Here is a 13,821-nt window from a genome sequence, read left to right as displayed (position 1 = left end):
GGAGTAACACAGCTCTCCTCTAAAGTTAAAGTTTCAGAAAGCGCTCCTGTGGAATTCAAAGCCCGCTGAGATGTGTTGATGGTGCAAGAAAATATTATTTGCCAGCGTGTCAAAGTCACTCAAAAGTTCTGACTAATCAAATAACACGACTAAAAGCTGCGGCCGCGCTAGCAGCTCTGTGAGGCTGTAATCAGGCACAGCAATGCTTCTCCATGCGCCACCATGCTAACGTGGCTAATGGTAATTTAATGAAGTGCACTTATACACCACTTTTCTACCTTAATGGACAAAGTGCTTTGTAATTGGCCACTAATTCACCCATTCACACACACAATCACACATGCATGTGTTAGAGCTGCCACACAAGCGCTTACACACATCTGTGTTGTAACGTTCTCGCTCCACAATCCAAAATAACGTCATTGAAAGGTCTTCATAGACCACATTTCTTGCTCTCCTCTCCTTCTTTAGCCTTCGTGCTGACGTCACAGTCGCCAACAAATTAACACCAAAGTTACAGTTTCATTTAGCAGATGCTTTTGTCCAACGCGACGTACATCTGAGAGTTAATACAACACAAGCAACGATCGAGACAGGAGGGAACGAAGTCAGGAAGAGCCAACAAACAGCTTCAAGTGCGATCGGACACTCGTGCCAACAGGCAGTGAACAGGGCGACATCAACAAGATCAGTATCGTCATCATCATCATCATCATGAAAATCCTGTCAGCATAAACTACATCCTCGATGTCATCATCATCGATTGCATCATTAAGGTCAGAGGTGTTCAGAAAGGGCTGGGTCTTTAGCTTCTTCTGAAAGGTGAAAGGGACTCTGCGGACCGAATGGAGTTTGGTAGCTCGTTCCACCACCGGGGGATGACTGAGGAGAAGAGATTAGTTAGAGACTTAGGGCCCTGTTGAGATGGGAGCACCAGGCGCCTTTCATTGGCGGAGTGTACACCTGGATGAGGGCGTTCAGGTAGACAGGAGCCGTTTTTGTTTCTGTTTTTTGAGCGAGCGACAGGGTTTTGTGTTTGATGCGAGCGGCGACTGGGAGCCGGTCTAAAGGTAGATGACGGCTGTAGCTAAGGCTTCATCTGATGGTGTGAACGCATGGCCCATGCAATCCAACGCTCCATCTCAGAGGTCAAACGTTCACATGCTGATTGTGAATGCATCGTTCATGGACATATCATCATGTCACAGGTAGTTTTCTGCAAGTGTGTTTGTTCATATCCCAGTGGCAATGAAAGTAGGATTGATTGTGCAGTTTCCTGGACTTTGCACTAAACACCAAAATGATCAGCTCGAGGAAGTGGAGGAAAGTGGGACTAAAGGAAGAGTCAGGGGCTGACTGCAGTCAGCAGACCTTATCGTGTCTTTCTTTAAGCTGAATTCCAGCGCGATCCATCCATAAGTTCTTTACATTTTGTAACCACAGTATCGGAGCAACCCAGTGACATTCCCATTTGTGATGTTCCATTAGACTTCATCAGGCTGTACACTTGTTACAGACAGCGTCAGATGGTTTTGAGAGTCACACACACCAACACACCGATAACAGAAGAGTCTGGGTCAATGAGGGTGATTTAGGGAAACTAAATGGGTCAGTCATGGCATGGTGAGGGGGTCATCATTCGGGTAGTGGGGCAAGTAACACAAACCTCTTGTCATCTGGTCTAGAGCTGTGATTTCACAGAGCTACAGTGTGGCTGCAGTCTGGCCCACTTCCCCACAGCATCAAGGTTAAGTTGGTGTCCTTGCAGCCGGATTGTAGCGTCTCCATCACAGCTCTGCATGGCAGAATGAGGGCCAAATGTAAGTAATAATGTGGGTCAGCACTGAGCTTCACTAATTAGCTTTCTGGGTGTCTGGTTGAATTCAACACAGACTCTGTCTCTCTGACAGATGTCAGCTGTCCTGTGTGAACGCCACCTTAGCTCTCAGCAACAGCCGGCTTCACACTCGGTAACAAATCTTCACGCTCGGCAGATCCGTCCGACTTGTTTATGATTCAAACTGGCAATCTTCCAGTCACAGGCCTTGTTCTGTGACTGCTGCCAAGGTGAAGAGAAGGGAAGGTCTCCGGCTCAAGTAAGGGCGAGCATCTGCTTTGCTGAAGGGTTCTGAGAAACACGACCAGCTACAGCTGAAGGTTTTACTGAAGGAGGTCAAAGATGTGGCCTGAAAGGAAAATCGAAACTTTAAAGAAACCAAACCACAACGGCCGTCTAACTATGTAATACAGGATCTTATGTACATAAACAATATTAAGCATCTAACGAGATGAGTTTAAACTAGGGCTGTCAAAGTTAACACAACAATAACAAGTTAACGCACATTCCTTTTAACGCCACTATTTATTTTGACACGATTAACGCACTCACGTTCTATTATTATGACCCTCCTCCCGCCCCGTAGTTTGTCAATCAGGAAGCGATGCAGCGGTAATGTTGTGAATACTGTTATGGCTGTATGTGCTCCCTCTTCTGTTTGTCCCTTCTCCCCTTCTGTTCTCAACTCTGCAGGTGAACCTAATTGCAATGGGGTGCACCTGGCCTTGGATCAGTAGCCTATTTATGACACCAGCACTGACTTCAAGAGAGTGGGGACTGCTTTTAGATTGGGGTTCTGTGTTGTGTTCTAGTTGCTTTTGTTGGACTTGGTTAATTTGGTTGTTAGTATTGTTTATAATAAATCCCTTGGTTTTGACTTTTTTAAGGTGTTTCCTGTGAGTTTGTTGTTTGTTGTTAGCCCCATAGGGCCGCCTTATGGTGGGGCGTAACAATACCAAGCAGAAACAAACCTCCGTGAGCAGAAGCGGATAAAGAAAAGGGTCTTTTAAATGTCAAGTTCAGCCTCAAAGCTCTGCTCGATGGTTCACAGGACAAGACAACAGTCATTTGTATTTACTGTCGATGTGAACGGAGTTACCACCGGAGGACGTCGAGTCGAGACACACCACTTGCTGGCCGAGCACACAGCTGATGCAGAGAGCCGCATGTCTTTAAGTGATTAAACTTTAAATCAAGTGACGTTATTTTATCTCCTGCTGCAGACTCAGTGACTTATTACTTGTTACATTCAGGTCAATGTGCCGTCTGTTGTTAGGCTTCAGTTTGCCATGTGATGCTTTGTACCTTTGAGGTTATTCTGTAGAATATTCTGGACAGTGTTTGTCCTTGTTTTGGAATGATGCAATAATAATAAACATACATAAAGGAAGCATATTTGTCCATTCCCATGTTGATAAGAGGATAAAAAGTTTAAACAAATACTCCAAATATTGCACTTCAACTTTCTGTATACTTTCTGGTATTGTGGTGAGTTGGCCGTTGTGAAGCGCAGAAACTTGCTATATAAATAACTCAATCATAAGAACAATCACATGGTAGCTATTGTGCTGTTAACACTGCCCATGCTGAGTGTCACAGCTGACTATTTTCAGCTGCAGGAGTTTAGCTCAGGCTGTTGATGATCTACTTAATTGGCTGGTTGTTAATAGAATAACAGCAGCTCGTGCTGTAACGCCTTTTCGCACATCTTAACTAACTGCTAACTATGATATGGACAGCATTTTCATCTCACTAATTGTTTCTGGAGTGCAAATTGTGCCTCCTTATTGACATGTTAGAATGTGAGTGGGAGTTTCTAACAGGAATGCTCCTGCTATTAAACCCCACGTCTGTGGATAAACACCCATAGAAATGTAACTTGAAAACCTTCACATGAAAACAGTTGTTGAAGACGGCTTTACAGTTTGTTTTCACCGCTTAATCTTTCTGAGTCCCGAGGTTCAGAAAGCAAACACGTCTCACGCAGTTTGCGGTGTTTGGAAGCATTACGGTAAAGCTTTTTTCCTGTCAACCTGTCAGTCTGTGGTATTCACCCTGTTGATGCTACCACAGGGGGTGGAGGAGGTGCGGTGTTTATTCAGCTCCGTTAGCATAGCTTCCTGCTTGCCTTCTAATTACTCTGCACTCAGAATGCCTCAGACCGATGTGAGGAGTAGCGGCGGCTCGTTTGGATGCATTGTCACGAAGCACATCAGGGATGGATACTCCCGACTTGTTTAAGCCCGCAGATCAATCCAAACCCCTTCCTGTCACTCCGCTTCACTCCCTTCCCTCTTCTCTGCGCTCAGTCTCTCTCTGCGTACGTCTGTTTCAACTCCTCTGTCGTCCACCCTGTTTCTCTCTGGTGCTTCGTGTCTGAACTCTCTCCTCTCTTGTCTGGCTTCGTCTCAGCTCACCATGTCTGTTCCTGCTCTTTTTTCATCCCCCGTCCGAGGATGTTTTCAGTAAAACAGAAAACCTATAAGATCTTTAAAACGTGGCCTGGATCCGGATTTAAAAACAACTTTGAAGCCAATTAAATTAACTGATTTGACACAATCATTACTTTTGAGTAGCTGGAACAAAACGACAGTTCTGTTTGATGGTTTTATACCCATGGGAACTGGGTAAAGCTCACACCATTACACTTACACTGGGTCAAGTTAAGCTATTGAGTTGGTGCTACATTGACGCACACTGGAACACTTTAAAACCCGTTTTGACAGGGTAGCTCATGAGACTATACACCGATCAGCCAAAACAGGTCGAGTAAATAACATTGATTATCTCATATCAATGGCACCTGTCAGCGGGTGAGATATGTTGGGCAGCAAGTGAACATTTTGTCTCTTACCTGGGGAAGTCATGGCAGCAGGATGCACTATAGGAAGAAGGCGAGCCGGCGGAGGCAGCGTGATGCTTTGGGTAACGCTCTGCTGGGAAACCTTGGGTCCTGCCATTCATGTGGACGTTACTTTGACGCGTACCTAAACATTAGGCCCGTTCGAGATGAGCGAGGCCTGCGCGGAATCGATCGCCGCCTTGCCAAGCACATTAGAATGTTGTCCGACTTGCGCGAGGCTTTGAAGTCTCGTGGGAGCGAGGCGGTCGAAGTTGCTCCCCACCGACTGCACAACTCCATGCATGATGGGAAACGACTTGCTCTGGTTTGAGTGAAGCGCCTATTGGCTGAAAAACGCTTTGACACCATCCACAAGGAAGTGATGAGACTTCTGCCTTATTCGTCATTATTTATTAAACTTCATGAAGTGTCAGTCAGACACCAAACGTTTTATCGTTTACTGGCATTCACAGTTGAAAGCTTTATACGTTCCTCATGAATCCTGTCTTAATAAACACATCTGCAATGATGTTTATATCGAAATAACCAACAACAACAACAACAAATGAAGACTTTATTCACATCAATTTACAGTGAGGTGTTCATATTATAGATGCTTAACGAGGCGAGCAGCAACTTGTCAACAAAGAAGCGTCCGACTTTACGACTCCTCCCCCGACCGCAACCGGCTGCTCTCGCCTGTTGTCGAGGCGAGCCGGGAGTCACCTCGAACGAGCCTATTGTTGCAGACCAAGTACACCTACATGGAAACAGTATTCCCTAATGGCAGCAGGATAATGCGCCCTGCCACACTGCAGACATGGTTCAGGAATGGCTTGAGGAACATGACAACGAGTTCCAGGTGTTGACTTGACTTCCCCAGATCTCAATCCAATGGAGCATCTGTGGGATGTGCTGGACAAACAAGTCCGATCCATGGGGGCCCCACGTCGCACCTTACAGGACGTAAAGGATCTGCTGCTAACGTCCTGGTGCCAGCACACCTTCAGAGGTCTTGTGGCTTTGGTGGAAAAGGTGGACCTACACAATATTAAGCATCATATGGTCATAATGTTATGGCTGATCGGTGTAAATTATGACAAAGAAATAATAGTAAAATAAAGGAGGAAGGGGTTTTTTATGAAGAAAAAGCCCAACTGTGTGTGCTAAGGCAGATACAATGGAGCCTTTTATTCCGTCCTCTGAAGTGAAGTGTCTCAAAAGACTAAAAAAAAAGAACCAGTGAAGAAACAAATGCTTATTTGCACAGCAGCATGCAACTCACCCACAGCTCTTTAATATGTGGTTTTACCAAAAAGAAGTGGTTTGAACAGCATGTTACAAACTCGTACAGCCTTTACACACCATTTCATTTCAGTATGTCAGACTTTTTTGTTTCTCCAGTAAGACATTTGGCCGTAAAACGTCACCATGCAAAAGCTTGTATTCCTTAAGAATTCGACCAACAGTGGACTCATTGAAGTCATTGTGTGAATGCTTTGAATTGAAAGTTTTAATATGCATGTTTGTTTCATTGTTTTGTGTAGTTTTCTTATTAACATGAATAATTGAACATATTAATACAGTATGGCGTTTCTGCTCTCAAGCTACAGAGGAGTTTAAGTAAATAAACCATTAAAAGCTAATGGAGTTATTCAGTGGTCCGTGTCTTTAAGAATCAAGGACTACTTTAGTGACTCAAAAGAAGAACAGACAGAAAAAACTAATTTCTCCACGGACTGTAGCCGCAAGGGGAAACAAATGTGTTTATACATTCAAACACTTTTTCTTTTTCAGCTCCAATATGTCCATTTGTGTTTCCGTACACACACAGCCGCGTACGAGAAACTGAAAGCAATTTAGGTCCATTTTACTAAATCATGCCTTGTAGTAAAAGTCGACGCATGTTTAAGATGGGCCGTTACATCAACAACAAAGTAAACTGAAGCACTTTAAAAGCACAAAATAATGGAATTCACTGACATGAAGGACTGATGGAAGTTAGGAGGGACTTTAATGGACCATTGTCACTTTATAGAAAAGGTTTTACACATCATTGTTTTTAAAGATCATTTATTTTTGTCCCTTTATGTCTCGATTCAGAGAGAGAGGACAGGGGAAAGTGCCGGAAACAGGGGAAGAGAGAGTGGGGATGACATGCGGCAAAGGGCTGTGGGGCCGCCGCATTGAGGACTGTAGCCTCGACACATGGGACGCTCAATTTAACCGCTGAGCTAAACCTACTATCAGTATCATGTGACAGCCTCTTTAATGCTTTTTTTTTTACAAGTTTGCAAAGGATGAGCTTTGTTCTGTCAGTGAACCTTCATTGCCTCCCGTCTGGACGACTGTAATGGAGTCCTGTCCAGGCTCCAGTATGTGCTGCCAGAGTTCTGATCCACACACAAGCCCTGGCAACACATCACCCCCACCCTCATCCACCTTCACTAGCTCCTGGTTAGGTCCTGCATCATCTATAAAATCCTCCTTCTCACCTACAAATCCCTCCATGCCCCGGCCCCACAGCACCTCTCTGAACTCCTCCACCCCTACACCCCGTCTCAGAATCTGCGGTCCTCAGATACGGGCCTGCTCACCACTCCCCACACCCACCTGCGGACTTCTCTCCCTATTGACATCTGCAACAAAACAACCATTCACTCATTTAAAAAACATTTCCAAACCTTCCTTTTCAACAAGATCTACAGTCAGTAACAACTGTTACCCAGCTCTCTTTTCTTTCTTTGTACTTGTGTTTATTTGTTTTTGTTTGAACTCCAATGTGAGCAGCCTTGGGTTTCTTGAAAGGCGCTATGTAAATCTAAGTTATTATTATTAACCAGAGATGTGGACTTGAGACTTGGTGACTTGGACTCGAGTCGACTCGAGGCATGATGACTCAGATGACTTGCGTGTGTTCATAAGTTTGAATGTTAGCTGTTAAATATTAAATTATAAAATTCAATGTTATCATGACTGGACGACTCAAAAAGCTCCCCGGTATGTGATTGTCATGAGTGGATGACTGGCTGTCAGTCAAACTCCTCGCTATGGCAACACGCAACATCAAAGCCCCCAAAGAGAAGCCTCATCAGTCGTACTCGTTACTCCTCAATACGGTCTCAGAGCAGACCATCATCATGGCTGCGTCTGTGCCAAGATAATACAGATACAATTCATTGTCATACTTTTTAAACAGGCTATATAAATTGGTCAATAATATCATTATTAGACGGGTTGCTAACACCTTGTCTTTCTCTTTATAAAGACCGGATACTACAGGTAAGAGTGCTGCATCTTGGGTGGAAAAAAAGTGACTTGACTCGGGACTTGACTTGCCTTAACTAAGGACTCCACTTGACTTGACTTGCCCAAGAAAAAATTACTCAAGACTTGAGCAAAGATATTAACTGCTATTAAATATAGATTTTTATTGGATTTAATAGTAAGAATTGTCTCAAGGACCTTCCTTTACTCTCTCTTTTATGTAGAACAGCCACTTGAGCCCCTTTTGAACCATAGACCATACCTTGTTAGGAAATGTTTACTCAAGTGAAAACATGAACTGAGAAGTTGTTGGTTTCATGAAATGGGACTTTTATTTGCAGCCAGTGAAGTTGCCCCCTGCTGGCCCATAAATAAAACCAAGAGGCTACGTCCACTTTTGAACACGGTCTATGTTCACACCAGAGCCCCCTGTGGAGTTCATTACTCCAACAGTAGGAAGCCATCCAGAGTACATGCAAAACAAACTGATTGAACCTCCTCCTCCTCTGCCTACATTTGATCTCTTTCCCTTCATCACCCTTTATTTTCTTTCTCCTTTCTGCCTCTAGCCAAGCCTAAGAACTCCGCCAAAGTTGTGACCGTCCAGGCCGGCTCCAAGTCGGTGGTGGTGGCCCAGTGCGAGGCGGCGGACGGCAAACCAGCGGCTACCATCAAGTGGCTGGCGTTGGTCGGTGGAAACCACTCCACCAGCACCACGAACGGTCCGGACGAGACGGTGACGGTGCGCAGCGAGTACCGGCTGGTTCCCACGGCTGCAGATAACGGCAGAGACGTGACCTGCATGGTGGAGCAGAGGACGCAGGAGCAACCGTGGGTCAACACCGTCAAGCTGTCTGTCGAATGTAAGGAAGACACCCTTTTTTTTAATCCTTGTGTTGACAGAATGCCGTCTTGAACAGGGATGATAAATGATGTAGGTGTCAAGGATCCACTAAGAATATGAACAACTTGGCTTTATCCAAAGGTGCCAACTGCCAACAACTTCAGACACAGATAAGCGCCTTGCCAGAGCCTTTAGGCTTTGATTTTGGCAGTCACCTGCAGACCTGTCACCCCTAATATACAGACGTAACACATCTTGCCAAGTATGACAAACTGCTGCGAGACAGGAATGAGTAGAGGATGATACTTTAATGTGTAAGTGAGCAGCATTTTCTCCGCACACAGCCTTTACTGTCACTCGTCTGATGATCTGGAGGACAAAAGCAGCTGGTCGACTTCCTCTGCAACATTTGCATAGGTTTAAACTCTATTAGTGTGACACAGGAATACATGAACTACATAGTTAGATTAATGTAAACGACAATGTTTGAACAGTGATACAGATAATGGATGGATGGACAGCAGTGGAAAGGCCTGTGTACACACATTAAAGCAGCCCTGCAGAATATGTGAGTTTTAGAACATTGTGTAAAGGACGAGTTCAGATCCACTGATCCTCGTTTGAATGTACGTGATGAGTATTTTTGTACTCAGCATATAATTTGTCATCAGGTTACATCATTATAAAATCATCTCCTACGACTTTACTGTTGGGGACCACATCTTCAGACCAACTGCTCCCCTGCTTCATTTGTTTAAAAAGCAAACACACAGCTCTGGAAAAAGTTAAGTAACCACTGCAGATGTTCCTTAAATCAGCATCTCTCTCTTCATGTCATGGCCGGCCCAACCCAGATCTAAACCATTGAAAACATCCTGAATGATGGACGGTCACAAGCCATCGAACAAAGAGCGGCCTAACGTTACCCAGCAGCACTGTGACAGACTGGAGAGCATGCAGAGATGATGCTGAATATTGATTGTGAACTCTTCCTGAGTGATAATATTAGTATTCTGTTGTTTAAACATGAACTTGCTTTCTTTGCATTACGTTTTCTTTTCATTTAAATACATGTACTGTTTGCGATTACCGCTTATCGCCACAGGTGCCGCCAAAGAGAACGAAACTGAGATCTTCGAGATCACAACTTTAACCAGCCGTCATTTTCTGCAAATTAAAGACCTAAATGAGAATATTTGATTTTGGGAGTAGGAGAAATGTTGTAAACAATAAAACAAAAGTTTGTTTTACTCAAACACAAACCTTTAAACAGTAGAGGCAAAGACAAACGTGTAGTGGTCTGTTGTTTCCTTCCGCAGCTGTACATTAAAGTGAGTGCATCATTATGACCACATTTGATGTTTGATACTGTGATCCTCAGACGAGCCGCACAACAGCATCGCAGTACTGTAGCATCCTTCATCGTCTTTCGTTCATCACTGTTTCTCATTACTTTTTAATTCTAAGCAGATTGGGACAAATGAATACAAACAACTACATAATTAAATACAGTATAAGGAGGGACAAATCGGAGCCAAGCCAAACTTTAAGGACAGAAAGAGTTGGCACGTTTTCTTCTTTCAGGAGTTTTGCCTTCAGGAGTACAGATATTTAAAAACGCTTAAAGTGCCTCCTCAGGTTGCCTTCACTAAATCTGTTAAATTCCTTTCTAATTTCCACAGGATCAAAATATTAGACGGGTGCAGCAGGGTTTTACAGAGTTATAGGGATGCTGACAGTGTAGACTCATCTGTGTGACCTCGCTGCAGAGATGGAGCAGATTGTTTTTGTTCGGTTTATTACTGAATCTGCAAGTTTTACCCAAGGGCTTTATTTAGAGTCCTAAAAGAGCTACACACACAAGAAGCTGTCGGTGTGAACGCTGCTGGCTGTAAGGCAAACACATAACTGACCTTAATTTAAACCTCATCCCTTCATTTGAACCCTAAAACACCTTTAATGGAGTCATTACATTCAAAATTGGTCCTCACAAAAGTACCAAAGCACACACATTTGCACACTGCGTCTCCTTGTTGTGTGTGTGTGTTAGTTTAGTGATAATGTGAGGGATCATGTGCTGTCTGCTGTGTAACTCACATCAGTTTTATAGGTCAGCGCTCTCTAGGAGCAACACACACACATCACACATACACACTTGCCCTCGTGTCCTGCTGCTCCACTGCCTTCACACACTGTCCTCTCCTCGCACTGCCCTCTCTCTCCCTCCCTCTTTTCTTTTTCAACCCCTCCCTCCCGCTCTGTCTTTAGATTTCGTACATGAGAAGGTGAAGGGAAAGCGAGCTAAGCTTCTGTGTTCAGTCTGTGTTAACTTCCGACACACGTCGCTTTGGTTTTCCTTCCCTTTAAAATAAGACTCTTAGGAGAGCGACACTAACTGATTTTCTCATCCTCCTGGTATAAGGCTGCCGTGATTTCAGCGGGAAAAGCTCTTTAAGGTAGCGAGGATTTTTCTTTTCCACACATTTGATATTTTTACTCTAGCTTACACACATCAGAATACACATGGGGCATACCATCCCCGTTTTACCTTCTATTGAGGTTTTCTTACTATATTTTTACACAGTTAGAAAGATTCATGAAGACAGCCGTATCCTGTTTAGCATTAGTCCTCTGACTCTGTTCTACAGTGCGCTGCACACAGACGCTTTATGTGGGGGAAAAAGCTTGTGCGTGGGACTCAACAGCGTCCTGGGTTTGATCAAATTGTTATAAATGCTAGTGTGTCACAGTTTAGACATTTGCAACCACGCGACTTGATAAAAACAGAGATAATCTTGTACTGATTGGAAAAGAAACAGTTGCTAGCTGGTGTGTTAGCTAGCTAGCTATTTCGCTTGCTAGTTTACACTCTAGTGTTGCTAACCAGAAAGAGTTATCTCCAGCGGCGTGTCGAAGCCTGTCCCATTTCGAAGGCTCCTTCAGATGCGGCCGACAAATGCGTCCTTTTCCCGGGACACAAAGGATCCATCGAGTGCGTTCTTGGTGGCCCAAAGTATCCCAAGATTCATTGCGCACCAATTCAAAGAAGATGGCGGACTCTCAAGCAGCTGAGGAATACACTTTAATGTAAAAGTTTTTGGTTTCAACTCAGTCAAATAGCTAGTGATACAAATGTAAAAACTAAACAAAAGGGGCCTTGACACTTTAAATTAGCTTTAAAATAATAGGTAAAGTTATGTGACATTTTATGTTCGCTAGTTAGCCAGCTAGCTACCTGTTGCTAGGCGAGAGGAGCAGCGCTTTGTGACGGAAGGGTAAGAGCGGGAATAGCTAGTGACGCAAACAATCCTCCGCAGACCAGAGGGTCTCGTATCAGTTAGGCCTTAGCGGTCCACGATGGCTACGAATGACTCATCCTTCTTAGCCTGCCTCCTTTTGTAGGATGCAGCCCCAGAATTGAGACACAGCTAATGTCATCGCTAACTGCTAACCTTTCCCCATTCCTCTGTGATTAGCGAGCCAGCTTTAGCTGTGTTAAAGCCCAATGAGTGCAGTGGCAGAGCGCCCTCAGGTGGGCCAGTAGACAGTCGGGTAAGCTATTCTATCATTTCACTTGATCCAAATGTACTGATGAACACTTTACAGGCCCTTGACAGCCACAGATACTTTTCTATTTTGTCAAAGCATTTGATTTATTGAGTGCTGTTGGGATGTAATGAGAAGATCCAAAGTGAGATATAGAATATGTTTTTTTATGTCCCCTCTGTCCTTATCTTTCCTAAACCCGGTCTTCCTGACAGTAAAGGATTCAGGAAGGATGATGAAGAATAACACTGAAGATAAAAGTATAACATTTATTTGAAAAAGTAAATAAACTGAGGGTTCAAGGTTTGGATAAACTTACATTCTCCCTCTGCATTTGTTCAAATGATGAGCAGCTGAGTGAACAGGTTAAATGAGAGTTTTTATGAACACATTGAGCAGGTGAAAGGCCGTCAGATTTTAAAAAGGAAACGCCTGCACATTTACTTCATGACACAAAAGTTTAATAACGAAGTTTCAGTCCTATTTGGATCTTTCTGACCTGAGTTGAATAAGCGTGCAGGCGTTTCCTTTTTCCACTGACAACCGTGTAAACACACCACATAAAATGTGCTTCTTTCATAATAAGTCAAAGGTCCAAGGCTGAGTGCAAAAAAGAGGCAAGAAAAGTAGGACTTCCAGGAGCCTTTCACTGAGAAACATCCAATCAGCCAGTTGTGTGAAGCTGCTAACAGCAGGTGAAAGCTAAAGATTACACTGGTGAAAAAACTGATAACACAATCTGCAGCTTTCATTAATTCACTTTGGGATTCAGGGTCAATTTGAGATGAATTTGGCACTTTGGCTCCATGTTTTTCTCAAAAACGAGTGCAGAGGTATTTTGAAAATGTTCCAGCTGATTTTTACAAGTGGCTGGCTTCTTTTAGAAAGCAACGAAAGCAAAGGCTCATGGGTACGCTGGTATGTAGAGCATCCACCATGCAAACCTGAAACATTGGTGGACACGGTTTAAACTGTATTGCTAACATAGGTACATTATCCTGTCATACGTGTGTTTCTGTATCCAAATATATTTGTGGAACGGCATCTTTTTCATTTTCATGTAAATAAATGTTTGTTGAGTCTCTATCGCCGAATGAGCCTTTGACCCACTGATGAAAGCCTTTGCATTTGCAGTATTACAGACTGGGTGTCACAAGCGGCGCCCAGTTAGTGACGCGTTTTCCATCAGCCAGGAGTGGTTGGTCTGCCAGAGAGGGTAGGCGGAGCTAAGCGGCTGCTTTTCCGCTCTCTGCAAGTGTTGCGAGTAAACAGTAATCTACTATGGCTGAACAAACAAAGAAAAGATGGATGACTACAGATACAACTTCAACAATAAGTGAAAATCCAAAGAAAAAGAAACAAACTCGACGCTCAGATGAAGCAAACAGTCTGAAAAGGAAAGCGACCGTCAGTGAGGAAAATCTAGAGTTACAACCGGAGCCAACCGTGGACGTCACACATGCAGCACTGTCTGGATATCTGGGA

The 13,821-nt window shown here is 43.9% G+C and overlaps 1 protein-coding gene across 2 annotated transcripts in view; it reads left to right on the top strand.

The window, feature by feature from the left end:
• pvrl2l (PVR cell adhesion molecule related 2 like) overlaps positions 1–13,821 on the top strand; it is a 372,881-nt gene that overhangs the window by 176,350 nt on the left and 182,710 nt on the right. For both annotated transcript variants that reach the window (XM_069681001.1, XM_069681000.1), the window contains exon 4: positions 8,516–8,809. In XM_069681001.1, coding sequence (XP_069537102.1) covers positions 8,516–8,809 — 294 coding nt within the window. The remainder of the gene's footprint in view (positions 1–8,515; positions 8,810–13,821) is intronic.

Source organism: Semicossyphus pulcher, unplaced genomic scaffold, assembly GCF_022749685.1.
Source record: "Semicossyphus pulcher isolate SPU_LCO1_2020_fin unplaced genomic scaffold, fSemPul1.0.p SCAF_5, whole genome shotgun sequence".
Lineage (NCBI taxonomy): Eukaryota > Metazoa > Chordata > Actinopteri > Labriformes > Labridae > Semicossyphus > Semicossyphus pulcher.
The sequence above is the reverse complement of the archived record's forward strand: the minus strand, read 5'-3'. Positions and strand labels throughout refer to the sequence as shown.